The sequence below is a fragment of the Gadus macrocephalus genome, chromosome 3, assembly GCF_031168955.1.
Source record: "Gadus macrocephalus chromosome 3, ASM3116895v1".
NCBI classification, from domain to species: Eukaryota; Metazoa; Chordata; class Actinopteri; order Gadiformes; family Gadidae; genus Gadus; species Gadus macrocephalus.
In genome coordinates this window covers 21,252,766-21,279,056 of record NC_082384.1, presented here as the reverse complement: position 1 = coordinate 21,279,056, position 26,291 = coordinate 21,252,766, and the positions used below count along the sequence as shown (strand labels likewise).

Sequence of the window (26,291 nt, the reverse complement as noted above, 5' to 3'; positions counted from 1 at the left end):
AGTAGCCCCGGGCGCTCATGGGAAATGTCGTTTTAAAGAGACAAAGAAACGTGTGCCCCTTATTTTCCAAATGTAAATATCGCAAGTATGTCCTACTCCGATTGGGTTTTTTCCTTATAAACGTCGCCCTCCATAGACATTTGCCTCTTTGTTTCCTTGATATAAAAAAACGTCACAAGCTCCACGTGTCTTCTGTACCGATTGGGGCATCGAACCTGTGTCCGCATCTAGAGAACAATCACAAGCTCCAGGCCAGCCTCCACTCCGCGACCGCGACGAACGACCACGATCGAGCGCTCTCGTGAACGCGCTTTGACACTTAAATCCACTAGATTACCGAACCCCGTGCCTCATCAACTAACGGGAGATTTGCGCTTTTCGCCCTCCGGATAGATCTTTTTCACCGACGCCTTTTATGTTTATGGACCAACGGATCGCGGTTGTGTTTCACGGAGTAAATTACCCGGGATTGGACCCGCCAACAGTTTGACCATCTCGTTTCGGTGGCTGACAAAGGAGTACCGAAGTGCTGTCGGGCAAAGCAGGACTTGTTGTGTAACTTTTCTCTGCGTGATATGATGTTGTTGTTGTTGTTGTTGTTTGTGTTGACTTTTAGAAAATAGTAAATCTCTACAGTGGCCGTGGATGTAAGGGCTCAATAATAATGTGTGTGAAAGGACCATCTGGATTCTCCAGTCCAATCTGTCAAAGGCTACACAAAGCTATATCTTTCACTATTGAGGTATAAATTGTTAGACACACACAGATACAGACGCACAGTTTATGGATATTCCAAGAAATCCATCCTACTCTTACACACACCTCGTCACAATGCAATCACACCATTGAATGAAAATCAACAGCTCAGATCTTACTGTGAGCCTACAACGTAAGGATCCATCATGTCGTTTTTCAACTTCCGAAAGATATTTAAAATAGGCACTGAGAAAAAGAAGAAGCAGTATGAACACGTCCATAGGGACGAGAACCCCGAAGAGATCTGGGACATTATCGGTGAACTGGGAGATGGAGCTTTTGGGAAGGTGTACAAGGTGGGTTGGATCCAATTTACACCTGCGCATGTTGATGCTGCTGCTGTTGTTGTTGTTGCATATTCCAATGTCTATAACAAATATATCTTCACCCGGTTCCTTCTGATTATTAACCTGATGTGTCATTCTGCATAGCTCACTACACCCAAACCAATGCATTTCACACTGGTCTCTCACTGGTTATTGCATTCATCCTCTCCCTCCATCATCATGACATTTCCAATTAACTAGAGCTCATAGCGTCTAAATGATACACCAGCAGCGGTGATTCTCTCAGTATTTATGCCACACGTAGGCTAAACATGACCATAATAATATGGAGAGCATCAGGTTGTAGTGTAAGGTTAGGTACCAACCTCCCAAAACACATCAGAAGATCTGTATACTCAGATGATCGTTTGTATTTATTCAGTCAGAATCCTCTTTCAAAACCCAACTATACCATAGTCCCTTTTTTGTTTAGTTGCAGTCTCCAGAAATTCTTGAGGACTCTTTCGTTTTACAGCCCTTTAAGCCTAATCCTCATCCACAGTGACCGAGGCACAAAATGCCTATTACGAAGTGTCTGAAATTCCAGGCCCCATACAGAGCTTATTTTCGGAGATACCACAACTCTTCATCGAGGAAACTAATTCAAAAACATTATTTCATCATCTATTACTGTCATTATTTGCGTTTTAGAACAGAAGTGCTCCTCAACTGGCAAAGAAAATAGTAGAATTGAAAGGTGTTTATGACTAGAAAATTGCATCGAAGTGCATCATGTAGTACCCTTTTCTGGGATTTTCTCCTCACTATCCTATTAATGTGCTCCCTCCCGGATGAGTCACTCCTGCTGGGCAGGACTGGACTGTCTCCACGGTCCACATTGGATGGAAATGGAAAATGTTTGTGTGTGTGTGTTTACATCTCGGGATTAGTAATTTGGGGGGCCATTTTTAAACACCAGACACCAGAATTGTCCCTAGGAAACAAGCAGGTCAGCAGGAAGTATATGTGTGTCTCCTATATCCACAGAGACTTCATCAAGCACTTCCTGCTCACTGAGCCAAGACCAACAGGAGAGTTGTCAGCTTAAAAAACAACTGGTTTTCTGTGTCATTTTCTGTGAAGCTATCGTGGCCACTGTGGTGGGAAACCTGTATCTCAACCGTGCAGTCAGCTAAACGTTCCTCACAACATTGCTTGCCCAGTGATACTGTGTTTGTGTGTCTAGGCCCAAAACAAACAGACGGGGGTCTTGGCTGCGGCCAAAGTCATAGACACCAAGACAGAGGAAGAGCTGGAGGACTACATGGTGGAGATCGAGATCCTGGCGTCATGTGACCACCACAACATCGTCAAGCTCCTCGACGCTTTCTACTATGACAGCAAACTTTGGGTAAGTAGGCTTCCCCAAGGTCAGCGTTTTGTTGATTCGACAAGGGCCCTGCTTCTATTGGACCTTGTGACTTGCCGACTTTTATGTGTTTTATATCCCAAGGGACTAACAGGAATGCCCGTTTATAAGGAATGGTGTGCCCCGACAGTGGATGCCGTGCAACCTTTCCTTAAAACCTTCCCGGTTTGATCGCAAGCATTTGCATTGCAAAATGTGACGGGCAGTGTCGTAATGCATCATGGTATCTATGGAAATGAGAGCCGCGGTGCTGAATAGTCATCATGTATTACGTGGTATGGTATTCCTCCGGTGGCCTTGGTGTTTATAGTCTACTTTGGCTGAGCGTTACACCATTCGTCAGTGTGATGGTTGCTTAGGTTGTCACTAGTGAACAGCTGCAGCAGCGCTGCCGGGCACAGGCTCTCTCGAGGGGACAGACATCACTCCTAGATGTGCGGGGAGTTTCCCCATCTCATTTGCTTATATCATTTGCAAATGTGATTAAAGGGGGGGATGTTATGCCACCAGTTGTGAGTGTGATTAGCCATTACAAGCCGTTTGAATATCTGCCTTTTCCTGTGTTTTGGTGACGTCTCAAGTGCAAGTGTCTACCTAGATGTTTGATGGATAGATAAGCAACGTTTGCTTCAATCCACCGGGTAGGCTGGTGGACTGATCTATCCAGCATACATCTAGGTGGACACTCCCACATGTGATGTCACCAAACACAGGAAATCGCAGACTTTCAAAAGGCTTGTAATGGCCGATCACATCCGCACCTGGTGGCTCGATATAGTAGTGGAGGAACAAGTTGAGCTTTCAGAAATATGGGTCAAAGATGTTCTTGTTTGGCCAAATTGGAAGATGTTCTGTTGTGGTGTGTCGAGTGAAAGGATTTCATGGGGACATGAATGCCGTCTTGTCTTTTCAACATCATACGATCGAGCCCCTGCAGATATAAGCCCTTCAATAACACTCTTTAAACAACAGCTTTTGCTTTCTCAAAACAAATGGTTGTTATGGTTATTATTACACAAGAAAGGAACTTGCTCCTCTTCTGTTGGACACAGATAGGATGTCAGTATTCTGTTTAACAGCAAGTAAAAGCTACCGTACACAATATTTTGATGACAGTTAATTAACATGTTTTTACATTACACATTTTTACTAGGCTAAATCCTGCTCTCTATGGAATTCCTCAAAGCCCATTGAAGGAACCCAATGACAGGGAAGGGCACAGCCGCTCTTAATCCAACCTCATGAACATGTAGAATAATGTTACACGTATATCTCTGCACTCCCAGGAATGTGGGCCAGGGAACAGGCAAGTGGGACTCCAGCGTGACCCCAGAGAGTAGGGGCATAGCCATAACAGCGTAGCGTAGTGCGGTGCTCTCGGTGTAAGCTGCTGCCTGGCGATTACATGGGTATTTTATTACAGAGCTGCTCGCAGGGGCCGATCGGTGTCCCGCAGACAATGGGGCACGGTCCGATGAAAGATGTGCGATTATCATCTCTGACACACACACTCACACGCACGCGTACACACGCACACGTACATTCGAACCACACAGACACATGCTGACTTATTCACACACACACGCTCACACACCCACACCCACACACACGCTCACATATTCATGCACACACACACACAGTCGTACATTCGCGCGCGCACACACACACACACACACACACACACACACACACACACACACACACACACACACACACACACACACACACACACACACACACACACACACACACACACACACACACACACAGGAGGCTAAGTCCAGGACTACTGTTCCTGGAGATAAAAGACTTACGTTACGCTTAATGAGTGGAAAGTTATGTTAGTGGGAGCAGGGCATGCATATAGCCTGCATGACGTCACCAGTCTGGAGAACTAGTATGATGTGGTTTAACGTGGTTTAGTTGCACAGTCTGTATCTTTGTCTTTGACCTCGTGAAAACAGCTCAGCTGGAGGATCTGAAATCTCTCCCTGATCGTGATCATATTTTTAGAGTGTGTCTTTTCAAACGGTTCTATTCAAGCAACCGGGCGAGGGAGAGGGGAGGTGGGGTGGGGGGGGTGAATGAAGGGGAGAGGCCAGCCACAGCCCTTGTCTAGAGGTCCTCTCTGCTTTCCACTGCTGTTAGACGCCACAGTGGGGGCCATTGTATGGCAGCAGGGGCAGCAAGACAAACAGCCCTCCCACAGGCAAACCCGCGTTAGAAGGCCCTGTTTGTTGTCTCTAGACTCGAGGCATCCGTTCCGGTCCGGTATGGTATGCAAGAAGGGCTCTCTGAGCTAGAGGATCGATCTTGACTTGGTACATTTGATCATTTGGCCTAGTTTCTCCAGGATGGGCGGTCTAGCATGGTTTGCATTCCTCCTCGGTCTGAGGTGTAATAATTGGCCAGACATGTCATGACCGACATAAGTGAGATTTTGTTAATCGGCAATTTGGCAACATGAGTTGGACTAGCATCCGTGGAAACGGCTAATCCACGGCCGCCCGGACGGTGGCCACAATGGGACCAAACGTGACCCCGTCGATGTGCAGTGTGTACACAGAAAGACGCTAATCCTGTTTGGAAACGGCGGGGCTGTGCTGGGAGCCCCCCCGCCACGCCGTCTTGCTTTCCGCTCCCTGATACTGTTCCCACGCCCTGGCTCCAATCAGGCCAATCCTCTTAAATGCACGCTTATATTGAAAGCCCCCTCAAGCCCTTTGCCTGGCTCAGTGTTGCGTTCACTTAGTTTCGAGGGAAATGGGCAATCCCCGATGCCCGTCGACGGCTCGTCTAGGATTTTTGGACGCGAGACGAGGCCACGGTTTTGTGTCTTGTTTGCGACGCACTCGCCGCGCGGGAAAGTTGCCCGTACATAACTCTTGTTTACCTGTCTCGAGCAACAGCTGCTTTGTGTGTATGCAAACGCCTCCCTCTTCCCTTCTTGCAGATCCTCATTGAGTTTTGTGGGGGAGGAGCCGTGGATGCCGTCATGCTAGGTGAGTCGGTGGTTTGGTTTGTGCTTTTGCACCCCAAGCTCACAAGCAAACTCCTCCCGTGCAATGTGAACGCGAACCACCCATGCTCGATTTGCCGTCTCCACGAGGCGTCACGTATGTGTACATGTGAGACGTTGTTGACATGCAGATGATGTTGCAATGCGGCGCGTGTGTTCCTCCGTGGTGCCCTGCAGAGCTGGAGCGGCCCCTGACGGAGCCCCAGATCAGGGTGGTGTGCAGACAGACCCTCCAGGCCCTCCTCTACCTCCACAACAACAAGATCATCCACCGAGACCTGAAGGCCGGCAACATCCTTCTCAGTATTAACGGAGATGTCAAGCTGGGTGGGTTGAATGCAGCCTGACACCGGCCAGAAACGTGCTATTCACTAGTCTGGAAACGGGCAGCAGTCATGGAGATGGTGCACTTAACAATGCGCTCCAAACCGTTGGACGACTCCTGGTTTCCACTTGCTTTCGATTTCTGAAAAGTGACGTGTTTTTCAAACCAGGACCTTCGGAGTTAAGATAGGGCTTTAACTCTCATGTCGTTACACAAATAGTATTTAAAATGCCATTGGAACCAAATTAGCGTGGCTTTATTACATGTTCAATTCTTAATCGATTCCTGGTCCGTTGATTCAAGGCCGTGATGACGGTCACCGAAAGAACTGAAAGGCCCACCATTGTCGTTCTCTCCCAGTAATGGTAGGCCAGGGTAGACACCAGGGTGACATAGAGTGACTGGGCCACATGCCTCGCAACGCAGCCAACCAGCGACTCTATAATTTGGCGCACGACTGCAGCCACAGCAGATGTAGTAATGCTCTTGACTCAAAGGAGAATGAGTCACTGCTGCTGGGCGGATCAGGGCTTGGCAGGACGGAACAACCAACGTTTTGTGCGGTGACAAAATACAAGATGCCAGTGTAACCCTTTGCAAAAAACGGATATCTTGATTACTGTGTGATTACTCGACCATGCAAGAAGCAACACTTGGTTGTTGACCAGACTATGTCTTTATACACATACGACTGAGTTGTTAGAGATCTGCCTCAGTGTGCATGTGACAATCGAGATCTGTGATAATTAGAGATCTGCCACAGTGTGCTTGTGTCAATCAATCACAGCATAACATTCAAGAAACAATATCATTATAAAGCCAATAACACATGACCAAATAAAATGTTACGACACCTAAGTACACTAGAAAGACAGTGATTGAATGGTTGTGCAGGCGACATGGTTGTTTTAAATACAAATGTGCCATGTTGAGTAGCCTTCATTTAAAAAACGTAGGAGATAAGCCTTTGTGTTAAACACCATTGACCGATGTTTATGGCTTATGTAGCTGTGCGTGGAAAGGAAACACTGGCAGCGGATTAAAATGCTAATCCAGGTCTGCTTTGAATTACTTTTTTGTCGTCCTTTTTTATCCAGCTGACTTTGGGGTCTCTGCCAAAAACACCAAAACACTGCAGAGGAGAGACTCGTTCATCGGGACACCTTACTGGTGAGCAAAACAAAACATCAGCATGTGACTGTGTAGAGTGGGTTGGCTGGTAGCCAGAAGGTCGCTAGATCGATCTCGGCTCGACGTGGGATTGGAAGTGTCGAGGTGTCCCTGAGCAAGGCGCCTAACCCTCACCCCAACTGCTCCCAAATGCTCAGCTGGCTGTCGCCTTGCATGGTGGACACCGCCGTCGGTGTGTGAATGTGTGCATGGATGGTTGAATGTTCGGCAATATTGTAAAGTCCTTCTGGTGGCCACTGGTTAGAAAAGCGCTGCATGTGTGCGGTCCATTTGCCATTCCCCTGTTCTGCTTTCCTCCAGGATGGCTCCGGAGGTGGTCATGTGCGAGACGTCCAAGGACCGGCCGTACGACTACAAGGCAGACATCTGGTCCCTGGGGGTCACCCTGATCGAGCTGGCCCAGGTGGAGCCTCCCAATCACGAGATGAACCCCATGAGGGTGCTGCTAAAGATAGCCAAGGCCGAGCCGCCCACCCTGATGCAGCCCTCCCGTTGGTGAGCCTCCTCCACCTCTCTCAACCAATCAGAGGGGACGGAATTATACCCAGATTTCTGCCTTAAAAAAACGTCTGTTTGTATCCAATCTGTGGTCTTTTGCTGTTTTTCTTGCTCCTCCACTGTTCATATCCACTTTTCCTGCCACTAAAGGAACAAAAAGTGTCTGGAGGGGTTGAGCTTGATCTTTTCCAAAGTACATCGCAGCCTTTTCCAATGCCTCTTGATTCCAATGGCATGAAGGCTCTGGAAGGATGTTTCCATCAGGTTTTTGCAGCTTCTCGCGAAGCAAGGAGAGCTACATGCTGTACACCAATGACTAAGTCCATGTCCTAACGAAACGGTTCCATGTTGACCTGATATTTTCCGGTCTTGTTTTTTTGTCGTCCTTTTGACTCATCATTATGTTCTGTGTAAGTTTGTGTGACCACTTTTGTCCTCCAGGTCTCCAGCGTTCAGTGACTTCCTGCGGCGTTGCCTGGACAAGAATGTGGACAACAGATGGAGTACTGCACAACTCCTGCAGGTAAACCCAACCCTATGCTCAGCCTGCCGCTCTGCCACAGTAGCAGTTCAGCCCCTGCCATTTAAATACAAAGAGAAATCACGTCTATGTGGAATTGAATGGCCACGACAGCACAGTTTGGGATGTTTGGGGAAGTATCAATAACATGAATTCAACCCATTAAGGAAATATCAGATTGCATGTATTGTTTCCTATTAACACTTCATAATACGGATATGAACTGTGCCACAAGGGCAGATAAGTCCACAGAGACCACAGAGTGTGGTCACTCTCTCCTGGCCGTCTAAGTATAGCCCCAGTATCCGGAAAAAGGAGCTATCTTTAACCAGCCTAATGTCACTCCTGGTAGCCTGTAGGAACTCAAGATGCAGGGCTAGGTTCCTTATCGGCATTCATGTTCTTAACGCAAATAGATTTTTTATTATGATTAAAAAAAAATCAAGATCAAGGGAACATAATGGTCTGCAATATCAATACCATATTACCCCCACACACACACACACACACACACACACACACACACACACACACACACACACACACACACACACACACACACACACACACACACACACACACACACACACACACACAGATAAGCACTCCGTCCAAAGCATGGCCAACTCTCGCCCCTGAGACTAAATGCGGCGTCTGCTTACCTGAGCACTGCACCTGTGCCAGGGAGAGTCGAACATGAGCCAACAAGGAGGATGCTTATTCTCCCCCCCACCTCTTCATCCCCCCCCTCCGTTGTACCCTCGTCAACACCACGTCAGCCAAACAGGCGTCAGTTGTGTGCCATTGGGTTAAGAGAGTTCTGTCAGGACCAATCCAGCAGAGTGCAGAGTTCTGCGGGGATGTGTCCCCATGGGACACCTCCTCGTAACACTAGAGGGATTTTTTTGGACTTTTAATATTTGTTATTAAAATCAGGTCCCGATGGGCTTCAAGTAACAGAACAGTGGTCCACCACCGACGAAAGTGCTTATCTCAAAGAAGCTGCCCATCCTTAGGCCGGATTTAAGATATGTGCGTCTGGTAGCCAGGTTGAATAAGGCGGGTTCCTAGAGGAAAGGTTTTCACTGATTCATTATAAACCCAACGAGAGCACTTCTTGACCCTTTTCTGCACGGACAGAATTGAATGAGAGGGATGTGATCCATGGGCTGATTGAGATGAGGTTGGATGGCTTTTATTCTTGACAGTTAAGCAATCAGTGGATGGCTATCAGTGGAACACGTTTAGATCATTTCTAGTAGTGATGGCTGCATTGAAATAGTTGAGCGTTTGAGAAGTTTTAGCTGCCTGCAAAGTAACCCTGGACTTTGTACTTCAGATAACCATGTTTTAATAATTTAAGATGGGTGTTCTGTTTTATACAGGTTTCATGTTTTTCATGTTTCTCGATAAAAAAGCTATGCATGTTTGAGTGAACCTCACTAAATTCCATGCATTCTGTGTCGGGGGCATTCGTATCAGTGAATTGTGATGCATTATGTCTAGGGCTAGGTATCGTGGACAATTTCCTAAATCGATTTGATTTCGATTCATAAGGTTCTGAATCAATTAATCACGATTCGATTCGATTCAATCTGCCCTTAAATAATGAAAATGGCTCAGCTGTGTTACAAAATACAAATGTACTTTATTTTTTCTCTTCATCTTAAACAACAGGTTTTAAGTGCAAACTTGTGAATTGGACAGTTTAAACATGAGCTGTTAACAAAACTGTCTCAAGTCTCAAAGGTGCAATTCTGAAATTAGAAAGGAATTGAAAGTGAAAGTCTACTTGAACTACAACATTCCATCACTGCAAATTGCATTAAGGCCTTGTTTATTAAAGTGCAAAAATAATAATAATGGTAAAAAAACTAAAATAAAATAAATAAATCGATCTCATGCCCTATGAATCGATACTGCAAAATTTAAATGAAATCCATCCAAAATCGATGAAATCGATTTTTTTTACCAAACCCTAATTATGTGTGACCATGCGCGTTCCTCTGTGTTGGTACGCCCCCAGCACCCCTTTGTGTCCAGCGTGGTGGACAGCAAGCCCCTCAGGGAGCTGATCGCCGAGGCCAAGGCAGAGGTCACCGAGGAGATCGAGGAAAGCAAGGAGGAAGAGGAGGATGAGACGGACACACGGCCGGTGAGCAAGCATCCAAACACCGCCTCTCTTATGATAATCGTTATGATTATCCCCTCCTACACCAAAGTGGTTTGTATTATGGTTAATTGCTCCTTATCGTCATTATGATTCAAATTCCCTGAAAGCACAGCTCTATATTTACATACACAGCATGGCATGTCTTTAGTTTCGCGGCCTTCAGATCAGGGAAAGCATTCATAATTAATTGCGTTACCATCATTAAGCTTTATAAAACTCTAGTGCAGTGGGATTTGTTCTTGATACATTTACGATGACACAAAAAATAATATGGAATTGAAAATATGTACATTCAAAATATTGTTCAGTAAATTTAGCATCCTTGCTTGTCATTATTTCAATTTAGTGTCTGTGCCTTCCATCACATGTTTTCAATTGAAAGGTTTTTCCATTTGTGTTTTGTTTTTTACTCAACGAACACACTGGGAGCATGAGCAACGTTGCTAACCTTTTCTCTCCACCGTTTCCAACGGGCCACGGCCTTCCTGCAGTAATTATTGTGTATAAAGGGGCCATTCTTCACTCAGCCACTGCGTGTGTATTCATCTATTGTTTACCGTTTGCATTCGAGTCGGTCTGCTTCCAGTCAAACGTTTGGAACCACCGCTCTAGTGTTTAATCCTTACCACATCCTCTGATGTATTTTCTGTCTCTTCCCACAGGGCCACAAACGCGCCCCGTCGGACGTCAGCATGGCCAGCTCCGAAGACGAGAAGATCCCCCTGTCTCCGTCCATCATGGAGTGCCTCCCCGAGAGGTCGGAGCCCGCCCTGCCCGCCCTGGACAACCACGTCCTGGACTCCCCCGGGTCCCCCGTCGGCGTGGAGCAGGCCGGGCAGACCCCGAGCGCTTCGGTCGAGGACATGAAGAGCCTCGAGCCGGAGCCGGTCGACGAGAAGGTTACGGTTCCGGAAGAAGCGGCGGTCGAGGTGGTCGCCCCCGCGTCAGAACCCGAGGCGGACGTGCCCCCGCCGGATCTACCGACCAAGGAGATGGAGCGACTGGAGATCGCCATCGTGGACGAGAAGGAGGAGGACACCGCAGAGAGTCCGGCCGACCCGGAGGCCTCCAGCGAGGGCATGGACATCACGGAGACCCCCGTGGACGAGGGAGGGGCGATCCCAGCCGAGCCTGAAACCACGGCCGAGGACGAGGAGGGAGAGGAGGAAGAGGATCCGTACAAACACCTGAAGGTCAGCGTGAAGCTACCTGGCGAGGACAAACCCGCCCTGACGGCAGACGAAGGGGACAGAGAGACGCCGAAAGAGGAGGAGAGGAAGCTGGACGAACAGGAGGATGATAAGCCCGTGCCGGAGAAGAACGAGAGGGATCCGGACTCCGGGAGTGTTTCCGCCGCTGACACCAGTAGCTTGGACCTCAACCTCTCCATCTCCAGCTTCCTCTCTAAGACCAAAGAGCCCGGGAGCGTCTCCACGCAGGTACGTTAGAGTGAGGCCGCTGATGCTGCTCGACTTAATGAGGAGTTACACTATGTACCAAAAGGTAGCGCTCAAAACAATATGTTCTTGCATTTACTGCCTAACCTGCACCTGTCCCACTTTCTGATGCTTTATTTGTTACCTTTAAATGTTTCAATGTTACTTTTTATCTATTTCATTTTGTGAAGTGTCTAGAAAAGCGCTTTATAAACGAATACTATTATTATTACTATGATGATTATTAGCACGCCCTAACTTTGGCCTTCTTTATGCTGCGGTTAGGAATCCAAACGGCAGAGGAAGACGCTGAAGAAGACCAGGAAGTTCATGGTGGACGGCGTGGAGGTCAGCGTGACCACGTCCAAGATCGTCACGGACAACGACGCAAAGGACGAGGAGCTGAGGTTCCTCAGGTAACCCGTCCCACCCCCGCACCCCCCTGCTCGTAACACCGCTTTGTGGTTCCACACCAACATGGCAACAGAACCATTGTTTCCATAGAGAGTTGCGATGGTAGCAGCTGAATGGATTCATGTTGCGCTGCTTATTAACCCGTTGAGCCCCAAGCTACGGTGGCCCTGGGAGCTCAACATACTGCAACTTATTAAAGAACACGCAAAAAGTCAAAACAGAAGCTAATTAAGAATACGTCTTCATCAAGTTGACGCATATGTGCAGCATTGAGCCAGCACGCTGCAAATTCAGACGTACGTTGCATAAACGGATTGCAAGTCCATCAAAAAACAACAAGTGTTTCTAGAGGACAGCTTGTTCATTGCTCATTACTCACAATGAGTCTGGACAGGTCTTTTTTACGCCGCCACAGTTTGTGATTCCTGACGTAAATAAAGGCGGCAAACTGTGGAAATTAGCTTAAATGCAAATGTTTTATGTTTATTTTATCATTGCGATCGCAAGATTCAAACATTATTGCAGGGTCCAGACGTGTTCATCACATTTTAGTGTCCTCTGGAAACAAGTTTGTTGTCGTTTGTCCTTATGGTTTTTCAGTAATGTGTTGCGTTGTCTGAATTTACAGCGTTTTTTGCAAGTGCACATTGGATGTCAAATTCATGACGACTTTGTCCTAATTTGTGTGTGTGTATTATCTATTTGCATTGGTCTTCTTAAGTGAAGTTTTCTTAATTTGCTTGTGTTGAGTGTATTTGCATGTCTTGAATTGCATTGCGTTGAGCTCTCAGGGCCCCGGTACCCAGCCCTTTATGGGTGATACTCCTTAAAACAACACGCCCAAGTGAATCCAGAGTAGGTCTACATCTGTCAGGTTTGCCTGCATAATGTGGCTATCAATAGGGAGATAACAAGAGTCAGTCAAAGTAGGTCATAAAGCATGAAACAACTTTTTTTATTCATATGAACAAGACCCATTAAAAAAAATGTGGTAACAGCAGAAATAGAAATCCATATTGAAATTGAACGATATGGAGCATAGCTCTGCTAACTGGCCTTGGCTGTTCGCTGGCTGCAGCACTGGACCAAGATGCAAATTGGATGGTGAAGGAGGGATGGGGGCCTGACATGCTCCAGACCTGTAAATAACCAGTAGACCTGTAAACAACTTTAATGGTTCTATTAGCACTGCAACAAATCAAGGAGCCTGGGCGCGTCAATGGAATGCTTTCCCCAAGGAATGCAAGATAGTCTTATTACCTCTTCTCTTGGGACGGAAATGCGCTGTATATTTTTATTCATGATGCATGCTTTAAGTGAAGCAATGTGTTTTTATGAGGGACCTCAACATATCCATGCATGATTTATATAGTCCGAAAGTAGAGAGTTTGGGTTTTGATATGTCACCTACATTGAAAAGCCGGGATGGAAATGGGAAAGATGTGTCATCGTATGTCAATCCTCGACCAACTCACAGACCGGGTACCAGGACTGGTACCCGGTCTGTGAGACAGTTGATAGGCACGTTACAGGCATCTGTCAACTTATCGGCAGATAACTCCCTATCACAGACATATCGGTATCAGACATATTCGTTGGCAGTTATTCGTTAAAAACTTAAAACTAAAGCACATCCATGTAAACGTCTAACACGTAGAAAGCTCTCTAGATCCAGGGTGATGTGTCCTGCACCAACATCGGTCCATACATCAGAACAACATGTGCTTGATGGTGCGTTGCCCACGTTGACCCCCCCCCCCCCCTCCGGTCTCTGTTCCAGGCGGCAGGAGCTGAGGGAGCTGCGTTTCCTGCAGAAGGAGGAGCAAAGGGCCCAGCAGCAGCTCAGCAACAAGCTGCAGGTCCAGAAGGAGCAGATCTACCGACGCTTCGAGCAGGAGACCACCGTGAGTCACCCACCCCTCCCTCCCCAGACCCTGGCCCCGGCAGGCCCTGACACAAGAAGGTTTGAGAGGGGAGGGGGGGCCGGGATCACGTGAGACACATTTCGGAGACTCATGCGCCTCTAGGTAACGGAGCTGTGAGGTCAAAAGTGAAATCATTTAGACTTTGAAACGGGTCACCTCCGTGACAAAGCTTGGCCTTCTCCGTAGGAGAACAACAGGGTAGGTCGGCACGGCATCCAACCGTGTCTCAAGGAGTCAAAGTGTCCATCTTTTTAAATTGCACTCGATCCCCACCATTCCCACCTCCCAGACCCCTTCGTGTCTGCCTTAAATACAAACTACCCCAACGGAGGCTTTCTCTCAACACTCATTTACGTCGCTGGGCTTGGCGGTGTTGTTTGTGTCCGTTACATTTATGCTTTAGCTCCTTCTTACCTCCTGCGGTGCCGTGGTTACATCACCCCCTGCTTATTACAGGTCAGGACGGGGTTAATCCTGCTGTTAAGCCCAGTAGTGTGACCGTACGCTGCGATGTCAGTCACAGGAGCTGCAGAAGTGCTTTGCATTGTATACATACCTTAGTGATTGGGCATCTTACATGAGCACATTAAGATAATTGGGATTATGGGACTATAGTTGTTATTTGTACTGTACTGTTATTTGTAATGTTTGGGGGTTTTCACTGGCATTTTCGTCTTTCATTACCCTAAACCCTTATGTATTAATGAATCCCTTTTATGTCATCGCTGTACATATGTACCTGTTGTGTATGTACAGAGCAGCACATCCACAAATGCAGCACCATTCATTTTCTGAAAATAGGCATTAAGGTATTTCGGGCCTGTCAACTTATCGGCCGTTATCTCCCTATCACAGACGTATCGGTTTTCGTTTGCAGTAATTCGCAGATTTAAAAACTTAAAACAAAATGCCTTAACTGAGGACATCCATGTCTACGTCTAATCCATAGAAAACTCTCTAGATTCAGGATGATATGTCCACTATAGAAAACTCTAGATGATGATCATCCCAAACCTCAAGGAGCTCCTCTACCCCCAGGACACCACGATATATATCCAATAACAGCCAATGTATCTATATTTTGAATATCGGACGATATATCGACTTCATTAATCTCTTACTCCCTCATATAGGTATTTGTATCCGGCCCCTAACATCCAACGGAGTCAGGCCCAGTCTAAACTGCCCTCTGACCCTTGACCTCTGCCCCCTCCAGAGTAAGAAGCGGCAGTACGACCAGGAGGTGGAGAACCTGGAGCGGCAGCAGAAGCAGACCATCGAGCGGCTGGAGCAGGAGCACACCACGCGGCTGAGGGACGAGGCGCGCCGCATCAAGGGCGACCAGGACAAGGAGCTGGCCAAGCAGCAGAACGCCCTGAAGAACCGCAAGAAGGAGGTGAGCGCCGCCGCCGCCGCGACGCTGCTACACCGCCGCGACGCTGCTACGCTATGGCTGCCCACAACAGGCCCAGGGGATGGGCCTGTTGCGGTTCGATTTTCATTTACATTTAGGGCATTAGGCGGACGCTAATGCGACATATAATAAGTACATTTGTCAGAAGTAAGATAAAAAAAGATATATCGCCGTCCGTACGATAAGGATGTTCATAGAACAAGTGCCATGCACTCACAGTTGCTAGGTTAACCCATTCCCCGTATACAACTAAGATGGCGAGGATAAGGCGCGACACGGTGCTAAGTACTATTTTTGAGTGCAAGGACGGACAAGATACAATGAGTGCGTACATTAAGTGCCAGGACGTACAGCATACAATGAGTGCAAGGGGAGATTGGGGGGGGTGGATCATTTTCGAAATCTATCTCACTCTGGCTGGTTTCTCCACGAATTGCCTACTCTAGTTTTAAGTGTGTGTACAGTGTTGTCTTGGCTTTCAGTATCTGTGTTTGTGCAATGTGTATGCATTTATGTCTGTGTGCACAGCAGTAGCCGTTTTAAGCTAGCGGAAACACCCATTTAGCTACTATGTACATACATCACATAGTTATGCACTTTTAGCTTTGTCATGTCACCCATAGGTGCTGGTCTATGTGCTGGCCCACCAGCACACAGTTAGCCGTACTTTACCTTGTCCATGCTTCCCATGCCTGATGAAGTCTGTGAGATGAAGCCCCCCAACCCCCCCCCCCCCCCCCCCCCCCGTTCCCCCACCCACCAAGTGCTCTTCCATGCATCCTATTTTTTGCCCCCCTAGCCTCCTCTCCTCGTCCCCTACCCACCAAGTGCTCTTCCATGCATCCTATGTTTTGCCCCCTCGCCTCCTCTCCTCGCCTCTAATCAAATCTGACCCCGATAAGCAGACTGCTAGAACACCCAGTCGTGTCTGTTAGTCTGTGGTTTATTTAGTGGTGTGCTCCTAAGGTCTGGGATTCAATATTTAGTACACATATGGCAGTTGGAGACTGTTCACTAATTCCATTAGTTAGAGCAACACGTATCTTTTGATAGTTTACCATTTTGGGTACGATTCTGTTTCGGAATGAGGCAAACTAGCTGAAGTACTTAATATTCAAGAGGCAGCGTGAATATTATATTTTGAACATAACTATCACTTGGGAAAAATAAAGCTAAAGGAAAGATTTCCATGCGTTTTGGCCCATTCCAAATATTCTACTTTCATGATGTAGAAAGGATGTGTGAAAATAAATAATGGAACCTACTCCTCAAACGTCCAATCAAAGCCCTATTAAATGTGTGTCAGTTCAATCAAACATCTGTCTGCTATGCCATTACATAACTCGGCTATCACATTCATACGTTCACTTCATATCGCTGTTCTGTTTGTTTCCCTTACCTCATTAGCATGTAGCATGTAGAGCTCTAAGACGGCAGATCTATTGTGAAAGCAGCTGGTCAAATGCTGCTTTCTGGTTCAGCCCAAGCCATTCTTAGCGTTAGACACACAGCCCAAGCCATTCTTAGCGTTAGGCCCACAGGCTGAACGCCTGTGGGCCACGCACACACACACACACACACGCACACAGCTCCCACTACATGGCATTTGTCTGCCATGTAGTGACACACACACACACATTATTGTAAGAAGCCTTCGATTCAAAGCAACTGCTAAATGGCATTTGTTTGTTTTATTTAACAATGTGTTTATTTAGTGACTTAATTCTCTCTCTCTCTCTCTCTCTCTCTCTCTCTCTCTCTCTCTCTCTCTCTCTCTCTCTCTCTCTCTCAGGAGCAGGAGTTCATGCAGAAGCAGCAGCAGGACTTGGACAGCGCCCTGAAGAAGATCATCCAGCAGCACAAACACGAGCTGGCCACCATCGAGAGGGACTGCCTGAACCACAAGCAGCAGCTGCTCCGAGGTACGTACACACACGCACGCACGCACACGCACGCCGGCCACCACAAACACACACGCAAGCTGTTCCAGCGCAGGCTTGGGGCTTGGAGTAGCCTTAGTGGATAACTAGAACAGGCGAGTACACCCTGGTAGTCTGCTCAGCTCAGGGGGCGGAGCGGGACCGACTGGTGATCGCAAGGTTGCTAGTTTGATCCCTGGCTCCTCCTAGCAGAGCGTCGAGGCATCCCTGAGCAAGACACCTAACCCTTAACTTCTGCCGAGAAAAATGTATGGTAGTGAGTAGGGCCCGACCGATATTGATTTTTGAGTGCCGATGCCGATGCCGATTATTTTCAGAGAAAAATTACGATTACGATTTAATCGGCTGATTAAAAACAAAACAAAAAAAAGCCTATAAAACGTAGTTTTTGATACCTTAAATATACTTTAAACACTTTTGACGAATATGTGAATTGAATGCAGAACCTTTGAGTGTTTTAGAATACATTTACAGTCAAAAATGAGTGTAATGTAAAACGTAAAATAAATAACTAACTCCCAATGTGCTGCGCTCGTGAGCAGTGACTAACACGTGCGTGCTGAGCAGTATGGTCTCACCGTTAGAGTCTACAGTATAACAAATTAACATGGCCTGGGACCTAAAGAAAAACAGGCACAACATGCTCAAACAACGCGTCTTGTGTACATTGGTGAGGTGAGCGCGCAGCTGCCTGAGCGAGCGTGCTCTCATGTTGTACGGTAAAATTCAATCTCCTCTTTTTTACTCCAGCTAAAGTTGTTAGTTAGCAAGGCGAGTAGGAGCGCAATCTGCAGGATACTAAGCACAATAACATTTAAAAAAAACAAAAAAACGGTTGTAATCTGCGTCTTTTTGGCAGATGTTGATTATTTTCAAAAAGGCTATAATCGGCCGATTAAATCGGCAGGCCGATGAATCGGTCGGGCCCTAGTAGTGAGTCGCTTAGGTTAAAAGCGTCTGCTAAATGCCCTTTAATTCAGTTTCTGGTGATGTACTGTACATCGATTGACCCTTAGCGTGGATCACAGCACTAACCATGGGGTCCCCTGGGTCCCTGCATTAGGGTCCCCTGGGTCCCTGCATTAGGGTCCCCTGGGTCCCTGCATTAGGGTCCCCTGGGTCCCTGCATTAGGGTCCCCTGGGTCCCTGCATTAGGGTCCCCTGGGTCCCTGCATTAGGGTCCCCCGGTTACTGCGTGTTATAGCAGACCCATAGTTAGTGTTATGAGCCACCCCTGTCTTGGTGCTGCGATGAGGCTGCTGGGAATGGCTCCGCACTGTATTGCTAAAGCTGATTCATCATTGGACCCAGGTATGGCGGAGAGCCTCTGATCAGAGCGTGTTGTTGTCCCAGGCTTGGCCAGACCGTTCGGCGGGCCTATTTCCCTGCTGCGGGGCAGAGGAGCCTAATCCCAGAGCTTAAAGCACGATTAAGTTTTGTAAAACACTCCCGGAGCAGGAGTCAGAAGGAAAGTGAAACAGAGTACAGTTAAAAAGGAGAAGATGATCTCCTTCCTCTGGGAAACACTAGTGACAGAACAGGGTTGGGAAAGGAGGTTAAATGCAGGACTTTGACATGGGAGACACAGCCCAGCTGAAGTGTGTTGACGTCATGAGAGGAAGGCGCTGGAGATCTTTCTTTTGTTGGCTTTGTCGCTTGTACCAGAGCCATTATATGCCGCTTGGTGACAACAATGAAACAGGAGAAAGACTGCAGTACCAACGCTTGACCACCAGGGGCAGAGCGGCAGGACGCTGGAGAAATCCATGGGGGTTAAATGGAGCTAAATGCTGTATCATGAGAATCTCCGTACATTTCAGCTGCGTATGGCTTATTCACGGCTATGGGGGGACAAATAACACAATCTACCGGTTACTGTGAATACACAATCGTTTGCCGGTGTACAATGGATGGTTGTTCCCTTTTGTAGAGCGGTTGAATTAGCACTGAAGCTACACAATGACCAGCAGCTGGCAGTAGGGGTATTATACCCAGTTATCAGGTGGATTGGGCATCTCTGGATAAGTGGTCGCAGCTGGTCCATGACGAGCAGTTGGCAGACGTCCTGCCATGGGCAGCAGAGCGCTCATGCATGAGGAAACGATGCAAAAGGAATTCGGATAAAAATGGCCCTTTTATCCTAGTTGGTTAGAAATCGTGATGCAATTTAAAGTCTGTGTTCCTATCCACTGTCAGAATAGGACCATGATCCAGAAATGATGACCCTGCCTTGGGTGGATTCTTTTGAAAACCCCCATTGACTGTCCTCTTCGCTCTCCACTGTCTTAGCTCAATTGCGCCCCCTGTGGTCATTTCACATATTCAGCAAAGTGGCATATCTTCTTATGAGAACATCTTTGCCTGGTGTACTCCCTCTCTCATCTCTGCCAGTATGTGATCTACAGGAATGTAGAAAAAGACACATTTTCTATTTTTAAAACGCTTAAAATAATCGTGAAATGTAATAATAATAGGGTTGTGGCTCTTAATTAAACGCATCTCAGCTCAGTGTTCACCGAATGTGTTTATTGGATTTATAAGTCGTCATCAGGTTCCCACGACGACCCTTAAGGCTAAGAACGCCCGCGCTCACACCACTGTGAGAAGTGTCCATCAAATGGCTGACATGAATCCATCCTGGTCTATGACATGGGGTGTGTGACATGACCGGTGTTGATCCCTGGTTGTTGTGCAGCGCGTGAGGCAGCCATGTGGGAGCTTGAGGAGCGCCACCTTCAGGAGAAGCACCAGCTGTTCAAACAGCAGCTCAAAGACCAGTACTTCATGCAGAGGCACCAGCTTCTCAAGAGACACGAAAAGGTATGTATGAGTGTGTGTGTGTGTGTGTGTGTGTGTGTGTGTGTGTGTGTGTGTGTGTGTGTGTGTGTGTGTGTGTGTGTGTGTGTGTGTGTGTGTGTGTGTGTGTGTGTGTGTGTGTGTGTGTGTGTGTACGTACTTGTGTGTGTGTGTGTGTGTGTGTGTGTGTGTGTGTGTGTGTGTGTGTGTGTCGCACACTTTATCAGATACCCATATAGTGTTCTGTAGGCCTGCTATACATACACAAACCTATATTTATACATATACAAACCTACTATTAACCATGGATCTATGTTTTATAGTCAGAAACTGAATGGGTTTTTATTGCCAGTAAGTATTCACATACTATGATTCTTCTTTTTGTTCAAATCAAAGATACAAAGTACAACCGTACAGTTATATCAAACAAAGGCATAACACATACATTGAGAATCGAATCGGGATACTTTGAATCGAAACGTGATCCTTAGAATCAAAATGGAATTGAATGGTGAGATCCAGAAAGATCTTCACCCCTTCCCTCAACAACACGATGTCTCTCTGTACACAGCACGAGGCTGATCGTCACCAGAACCCTGATGAACACACTCATGATTACCTTGATTGTGTTATAGAAGCCCTGATTAAAACAGGCGTCAATTAAAAGATACAAACTACAACCGTTCAACCACATCAAACAAAGTTAAAACACAAACTCGACACACAAACACACTTCACGGGCAGCCTCTCGTGTGCTCCGAACCCCGTCGCCTGACGTGGTCCCCGTGCCCCCCCCCCCTCCGACCTGCCCCCCCCGCCGCAGGAGATGGAGCAGATGCACCGCTTCAACCAGCGGCTGGTGGAGGAGCTGAAGAGCCGGCAGACGGCGGAGCGCACGCGGCTGCCCAAGATCCAGCGCAGCGAGGCCAAGACGCGCATGGCCATGTTCAAGAAGAGCCTGCGCATGGCCGCCAACGCCTGCATCACCGTGGAGCAGGAGAGGGAGAAGATCAAGCTGGTGAGGGGGTTAGGTCATGGTGATGATGAGGTCATGGTGGTGATGAGGTCATGGTGATGAGGTCATGGTGATGTCATGGTGATGAGGTCATGGTGATGTCATGGTGATGTCATGGTGATGATGATGAGGCATTACTCGTGTATGTAATAATGCATTGTGTGTGTGTGTGTGTGTGTGTGTGTGTGTGTGTGTGTGTGTGTGTGTGTGTGTGTGTGTGTGTGTGTGTGTGTGTGTGTGTGTGTGTGTGTGTGTGTGTGTGTGTGTGTGTGCGGGGGTCCAGTTTGCGGTGCAGGAGGAGAAGAGGCAGAAGAACGAGCGGCTGCAGCAGCAGCAGAAACACGAGAACCAGATGAGAGACCTGCAGCTGCAAGGAGACGCCAACATCAGGGAGATGCAGCAACTCCAGGTACGGCCCAAAGCTTTATTTAAACCAGTCAGTAGAATACAACATCAGGGAGATGCTGCAGCTCCAGGTACGGCCCAAAGCTTTATTTAAACTCCTCCGCACACACACACCTTGACACCTCTTCAAACTGTGAACCACAAAAAACTGTGCGCCTGTCATGTTTGTTGTGTATTTTTTTTGGTTTGTTATTTTTAGGTAGAGGTAACGCGATGCAAGAGCTTCAAACAGGGTGTTTCTTATGTGATCTTGTTTAAAGTGGAATAGTTTTGATTAACCTTAAATATAACAGAGTGCAATGCAGGGCTTATGCCTGTTTTACCTATTATTACCTTTGCCCTATTTAAAACAAAACGACTACTTTCTCACACACACACACACACACACACACACACACACACACACACACACACACACACACACACACACACACACACACACACACACACACACACACACACACACACACACACACACACACACACACACACCACGTCACCAACTCGTTCCCCCTTCTGCGTCTCAGAACGAGAAGTGCCACCTGCTGATCGAGCACGAGACCCAGAAGCTGAAGGAGCTGGACGAGGAGCACGGCCTGGAGCTCAAGGAGTGGCGGGAGAAGCTGCGGCCCAGGAAGAAGGTACCGTCCTGGGGCTCCGTCACACAGCGAGCCGCCCCCGAGGGCTGGAGCACCGCGACATGGGAGCGTGGCGCTATTCTTTTTTTGTGTTTGCATTATTGATTGATTTGCATTTAAATGGGCTCCATGATGCAGTGGTCGGGGCGCGTCGAATTGCATATCCAAAACAAAACAAAGCAAATTAGAAAAACGCAAACGCATTCATGGAAAATGCCAAGGAAAACTGCACACAACTGCAAACACACAACACAAAAGCAAAAACCACAACCCAAGGGCTGACTAATATCGACGACTATAATTATACAGTAATACAGTATAGAATGTGGAAAGCCTCAGCCTTATTAAAAAACAAGTCAACTTTGAATTGTTTCTTTCACTTGTGCCTGGCATATTGGCATCATACAAGGATATGATGTTCTTGCAACACAAAATGCAAAGCAATGTGCAAGCTCCAAGCCACCTGGGTGGCTGTCCCACTACACCTAGAGGACTTTGAAAAGCTGCCGGGGAGGCTGCTTAACCAGCCATCATCCACACACACTCCACAGTATTATTGGCATAAAGCAGAACCCTTATGCATCCTTAGAATGGAAGGACATTATATAAAGCTGCTGCTGCATGAGTCATGAGCGCCTGGGCAGACATTAAAGTAAGTGTGTGTGTGTGTGTGTGTGTGTGTGTGTGTGTGTGTGTGTGCGTGTGCGTGTGCGTGTGTGCGCAGGCTCTGGAGGACGAGTTCACCCGGAAGATGCAGGAGCAGGAGGTGTTCTTCAAGATGAGCGGGGAGTCCGAGTGCCTGAACCCGTCCAGCCAGAGCCGCATCTCCAAGTTCTACCCCGTGCCCAGCGTCCACTCCACGGGCTTCTAGGACCACACCGCATGCAGAGACAGACAGACGGACACACGTACAAAGAGACGGACAGACGGACACACACATGGAGACACACACACACGAATGCAGAGACACACATGCAGGGCACACACACATACATGCAGATGGAGAGACACAAATACACAAATGCAGAGAAACACATACACACACATATGCAGAGACATACACACACATCCATAGACCAGCATACCTACACAATGCAGAGATCCACATCTGCAGATACACACACACACATGCAAAGAAACACACACACACCCACACAAATGCAGAGAAACACACATGCAAATGCAGAGAGCCTCTCGCACACACTCCATCTCTGTGTTCACACCTCCCACATGCAGAACACGCTCGAAAAGACAAAAGACTTGAGTTCAAGCTGCCTTGCCCCCTTCCCATCACTAGCATCTCCCACGAGGGGCGGACGTGACCGCACAGCCCAGTTTGTCTCCCCATCCTGGGTCTCGCCGGGATTCGCTGGGCTCTTCTTTGTCCACAAGCTGATGCAGTTTGAGACATTAATGTCAAACCCATACCATTGTCATTAGTCTTTTTTTTTTACTGTAACTGTGATTTTAAATGTCAAAATGCAAATATGTTATGAAGATTCGCTAATTCAGTGTTTTAGGCAATAGTAACCATTTCCTCATAACCACTTAAGGGAAGAAAGTGCTTCTGTGGAATCAAGTGACGATTCGAGTGCCTGTAGAATTTCATGTTTCTGGCTTTGAAATCCAACCATTTGTATTTGTGTGGAGCTCATTTAGAACTGTGCACTTGGAAAAAGGACTGTGTCGTAGAAGACTGAACAGCAACGACCCATCCCCCATCTCAACTGTTACATTGTGTCTGGATCTAGAATGTATTCAAATTGAAGGAGAGCTTGGGCTCATTGTTAATATATGAAGGCTTAGATTGATCTGTTTTGTGTCCTTCCATTATACAAATCTGATTAGGTTTGAGTAGAATAGTTTACAGTGGATGAAGGAGAGTTGTGCAGCGATGTCTTCCAGTGCAATGTCTTCCAGTGGGAAGGATTCCCCTTTTCAGGGGTTTCATTTCAGTATGCCTAGCTGCCTGGAGCGCAACAGATTCGCATCAGATTTGGCACATGGTGGCAGCCATTTTGGGGCTGTTTCAAAATAAACGTGGGCAGTTTAGAGGCTGTTTGCATTCAGAGACGAAAACATATCACTGTTAAAAACAATGGATATCACTGTGCTTTCAAACGCCCTTTGTAGCACCGCGTGATGAACTTCTCAGTCACCCCACAACAAGTTTTGAATGTTGGACAAAAACGTGTATGAAGCTCAGATATTCCGACACAGGAACATCTGTGTTAAAACATTTCAGTTCAAGGAAATAAAAGGAAACTCACACTTTCAGTGACAGAAAACCAAAGCTTATTTCTGCTTTGGCATTTATTTATTTATACGTGCTGTTGATATTCATGATCGTCTGCCTCGGTCTTGATTCACTCTTTGAAAAAAAAAAAATGGGTCATTGTAATTACTATAGTGTAGCTAATAGTCTTACTACTTCAGAAAGACTATACTGTAGTTAGTATAGTATAGTTCTTAGTAATTGTGAATAGGCTAGTTTCAGTGCCAGCTCAGTAAGAGAATATGCTACTCACCGTTACTTGACTAACGGTTTCATCTAATACTTTTATGTACTCTTAAGTGCAGTGACATATTTGATGTGGTAGTCAAGGAAGCTTTTGAAATGCTCTGGACCTGTTTGGGTAAACCTAACTTCCCATTGGTTAATTTCAGAATAACACATCTTGGTGATTGGCTGTTTGATGTATCAATCAATGAAGGCCGCTATAATAGGCTGCTATCCACAGACATATCCTAAAGCATGAGTGTTGTGAACCTTGTCACTTACCAGACAGTAGCTATTTATAAACAAGCTCTCGGCTTAAGCTTGTGCTGATCTTACAGTTTTTGTTGCACAATTCATTGTCAAAATGATCAGTAAAATCAACTGTAATATTGCTTGGTTTCACTGAGATATATTTCCATTATGTATGTATGTACGTTGATTAATTAAACATCCATGTGTAAATGATGATGTATTTTATAAAATGAGTTCATAGCTATTAGCAATGCCTGTGTAATGTAGCTTCAACATCTGTACTGTAAATAAACAATGTTCTTTATGCTGGTAATGTTTGTATGGTCTTTTGGTTTCATAGTTTATACATGTTCAGTCGACCAAAGTTGTCCTGACAAAATCCGACCTATTTTATAAAGTTACATTTCTAATGCATGTCGATTCAACCCTAGATGCTAATACAAAACCTCTGCTAAAATTCATAAATGACGAAAACAAACATAAGTAGAAACAGTAGAAATACTGACGTATGAAAACATAAACCCATGAATGCCCCACTTTACAATTAGTTAATTAAACCGGTGAGCAGGCCTCAACTCAACACCACTGGTCCCAGACCCCTGCGGGCGGTGTCTACATATACACACCACTGTGTGTTCCCCATAGTCCCGTTAGAAAGGCCAGGACCACCGTCAGAAACCCCAAACTCAGCAAGGTTTCACACTAAAACTCCCACGCCTACTGCCGACGTCCAGACTCCTCAGGCGGCCACGTGTCTCCTTCTTCTGGAAGTCCTGAGGTGGCTCTCTACTGTTTTAGAGAAAACACAACGATAGAGCGTTCTTACTAGGTCACGGTTAAATCAGGTGGCTTCACCGTTTGTTTCGTTTTCGCGTTGATTGATGGCTACCTCGTTAGGGGAACTCGTTACACCCGCGCTATCGTTCCAAGCTGCTGTTAATTGGGGCTGATTGCAGTGGCAGACACAATCAGCGCTCTAGAAAAAACGCTGGTGTACACTTACTACACCTTTTGGAGCTATAGGCCTTATATCAATTTTTTCTGTCACATGCCTTTGCAATCTTACCCAACCTAGTATGTTTAATCTGATGGTTGATAATAGTTATCCACATGTCATTTCGTGGATACTTTTAGGTTTACGTCTGTTATTTTTGTTCAATCCATAAGCGCAACACTTTCTTCATTTGACTTCAGATTGCGATCATTCCAGTCAATTTTCATTTGAAGGGCTCCCGATAAACATGTTATCCAACGTTTGTTTATCCAACACTGATATCCAATCATAATGACAGGCTACAGAGGATGCTTACGCAAGCGTCCATTGGCAGCGGTTTAGTGGATAGTGGCATCAGTGTGCATGAGGACATTAAATGTAACCA

The 26,291-nt window shown here is 46.7% G+C and overlaps 2 protein-coding genes across 4 annotated transcripts in view; one reads left to right on the top strand and one right to left on the bottom strand.

Moving 5' to 3' along the window:
- Positions 1 to 39: 39 nt before the first annotated feature.
- slkb (STE20-like kinase b) lies at positions 40 to 25,225 on the top strand. Its single transcript, XM_060046472.1, has 18 exons — positions 40 to 1,052; positions 2,269 to 2,433; positions 5,405 to 5,453; positions 5,648 to 5,797; positions 6,893 to 6,965; positions 7,287 to 7,481; positions 7,926 to 8,007; positions 10,031 to 10,159; positions 10,840 to 11,616; positions 11,899 to 12,029; positions 13,808 to 13,931; positions 15,169 to 15,348; positions 17,159 to 17,288; positions 20,002 to 20,126; positions 20,926 to 21,120; positions 21,401 to 21,526; positions 22,050 to 22,163; positions 22,885 to 25,225. Exons 1-18 carry the CDS (start codon positions 903 to 905, stop codon positions 23,029 to 23,031), a joined length of 3,042 nt encoding a protein of 1,013 aa, XP_059902455.1. The 5' UTR covers positions 40 to 902; the 3' UTR covers positions 23,032 to 25,225.
- The window catches only part of LOC132453539 (collagen alpha-1(XVII) chain-like), a 28,822-nt gene continuing 26,969 nt past the window's right edge, over positions 24,439 to 26,291 (bottom strand). For all 3 annotated transcript variants that reach the window (XM_060046450.1, XM_060046449.1, XM_060046451.1), the window contains one exon: positions 24,439 to 25,701. In XM_060046450.1, the coding sequence (XP_059902433.1) occupies positions 25,652 to 25,701 (50 nt within the window). In that variant the 3' untranslated portion in view covers positions 24,439 to 25,651. The remainder of the gene's footprint in view (positions 25,702 to 26,291) is intronic.

Coding starts and splice junctions, on each gene's coding strand:
- slkb (XM_060046472.1), top strand. CDS start 903: ATGTCGTTTTTCAACTTCCGAAAGATATTTAAAATAGGCACTGAGAAA. Junction 5,454..5,647: donor CGTGGATGCCGTCATGCTAG/GTGAGTCGGTGG, acceptor GGTGCCCTGCAG/AGCTGGAGCGGCCCCTGACG. Junction 21,121..21,400: donor AGAGGGAGAAGATCAAGCTG/GTGAGGGGGTTA, acceptor GCGGGGGTCCAG/TTTGCGGTGCAGGAGGAGAA.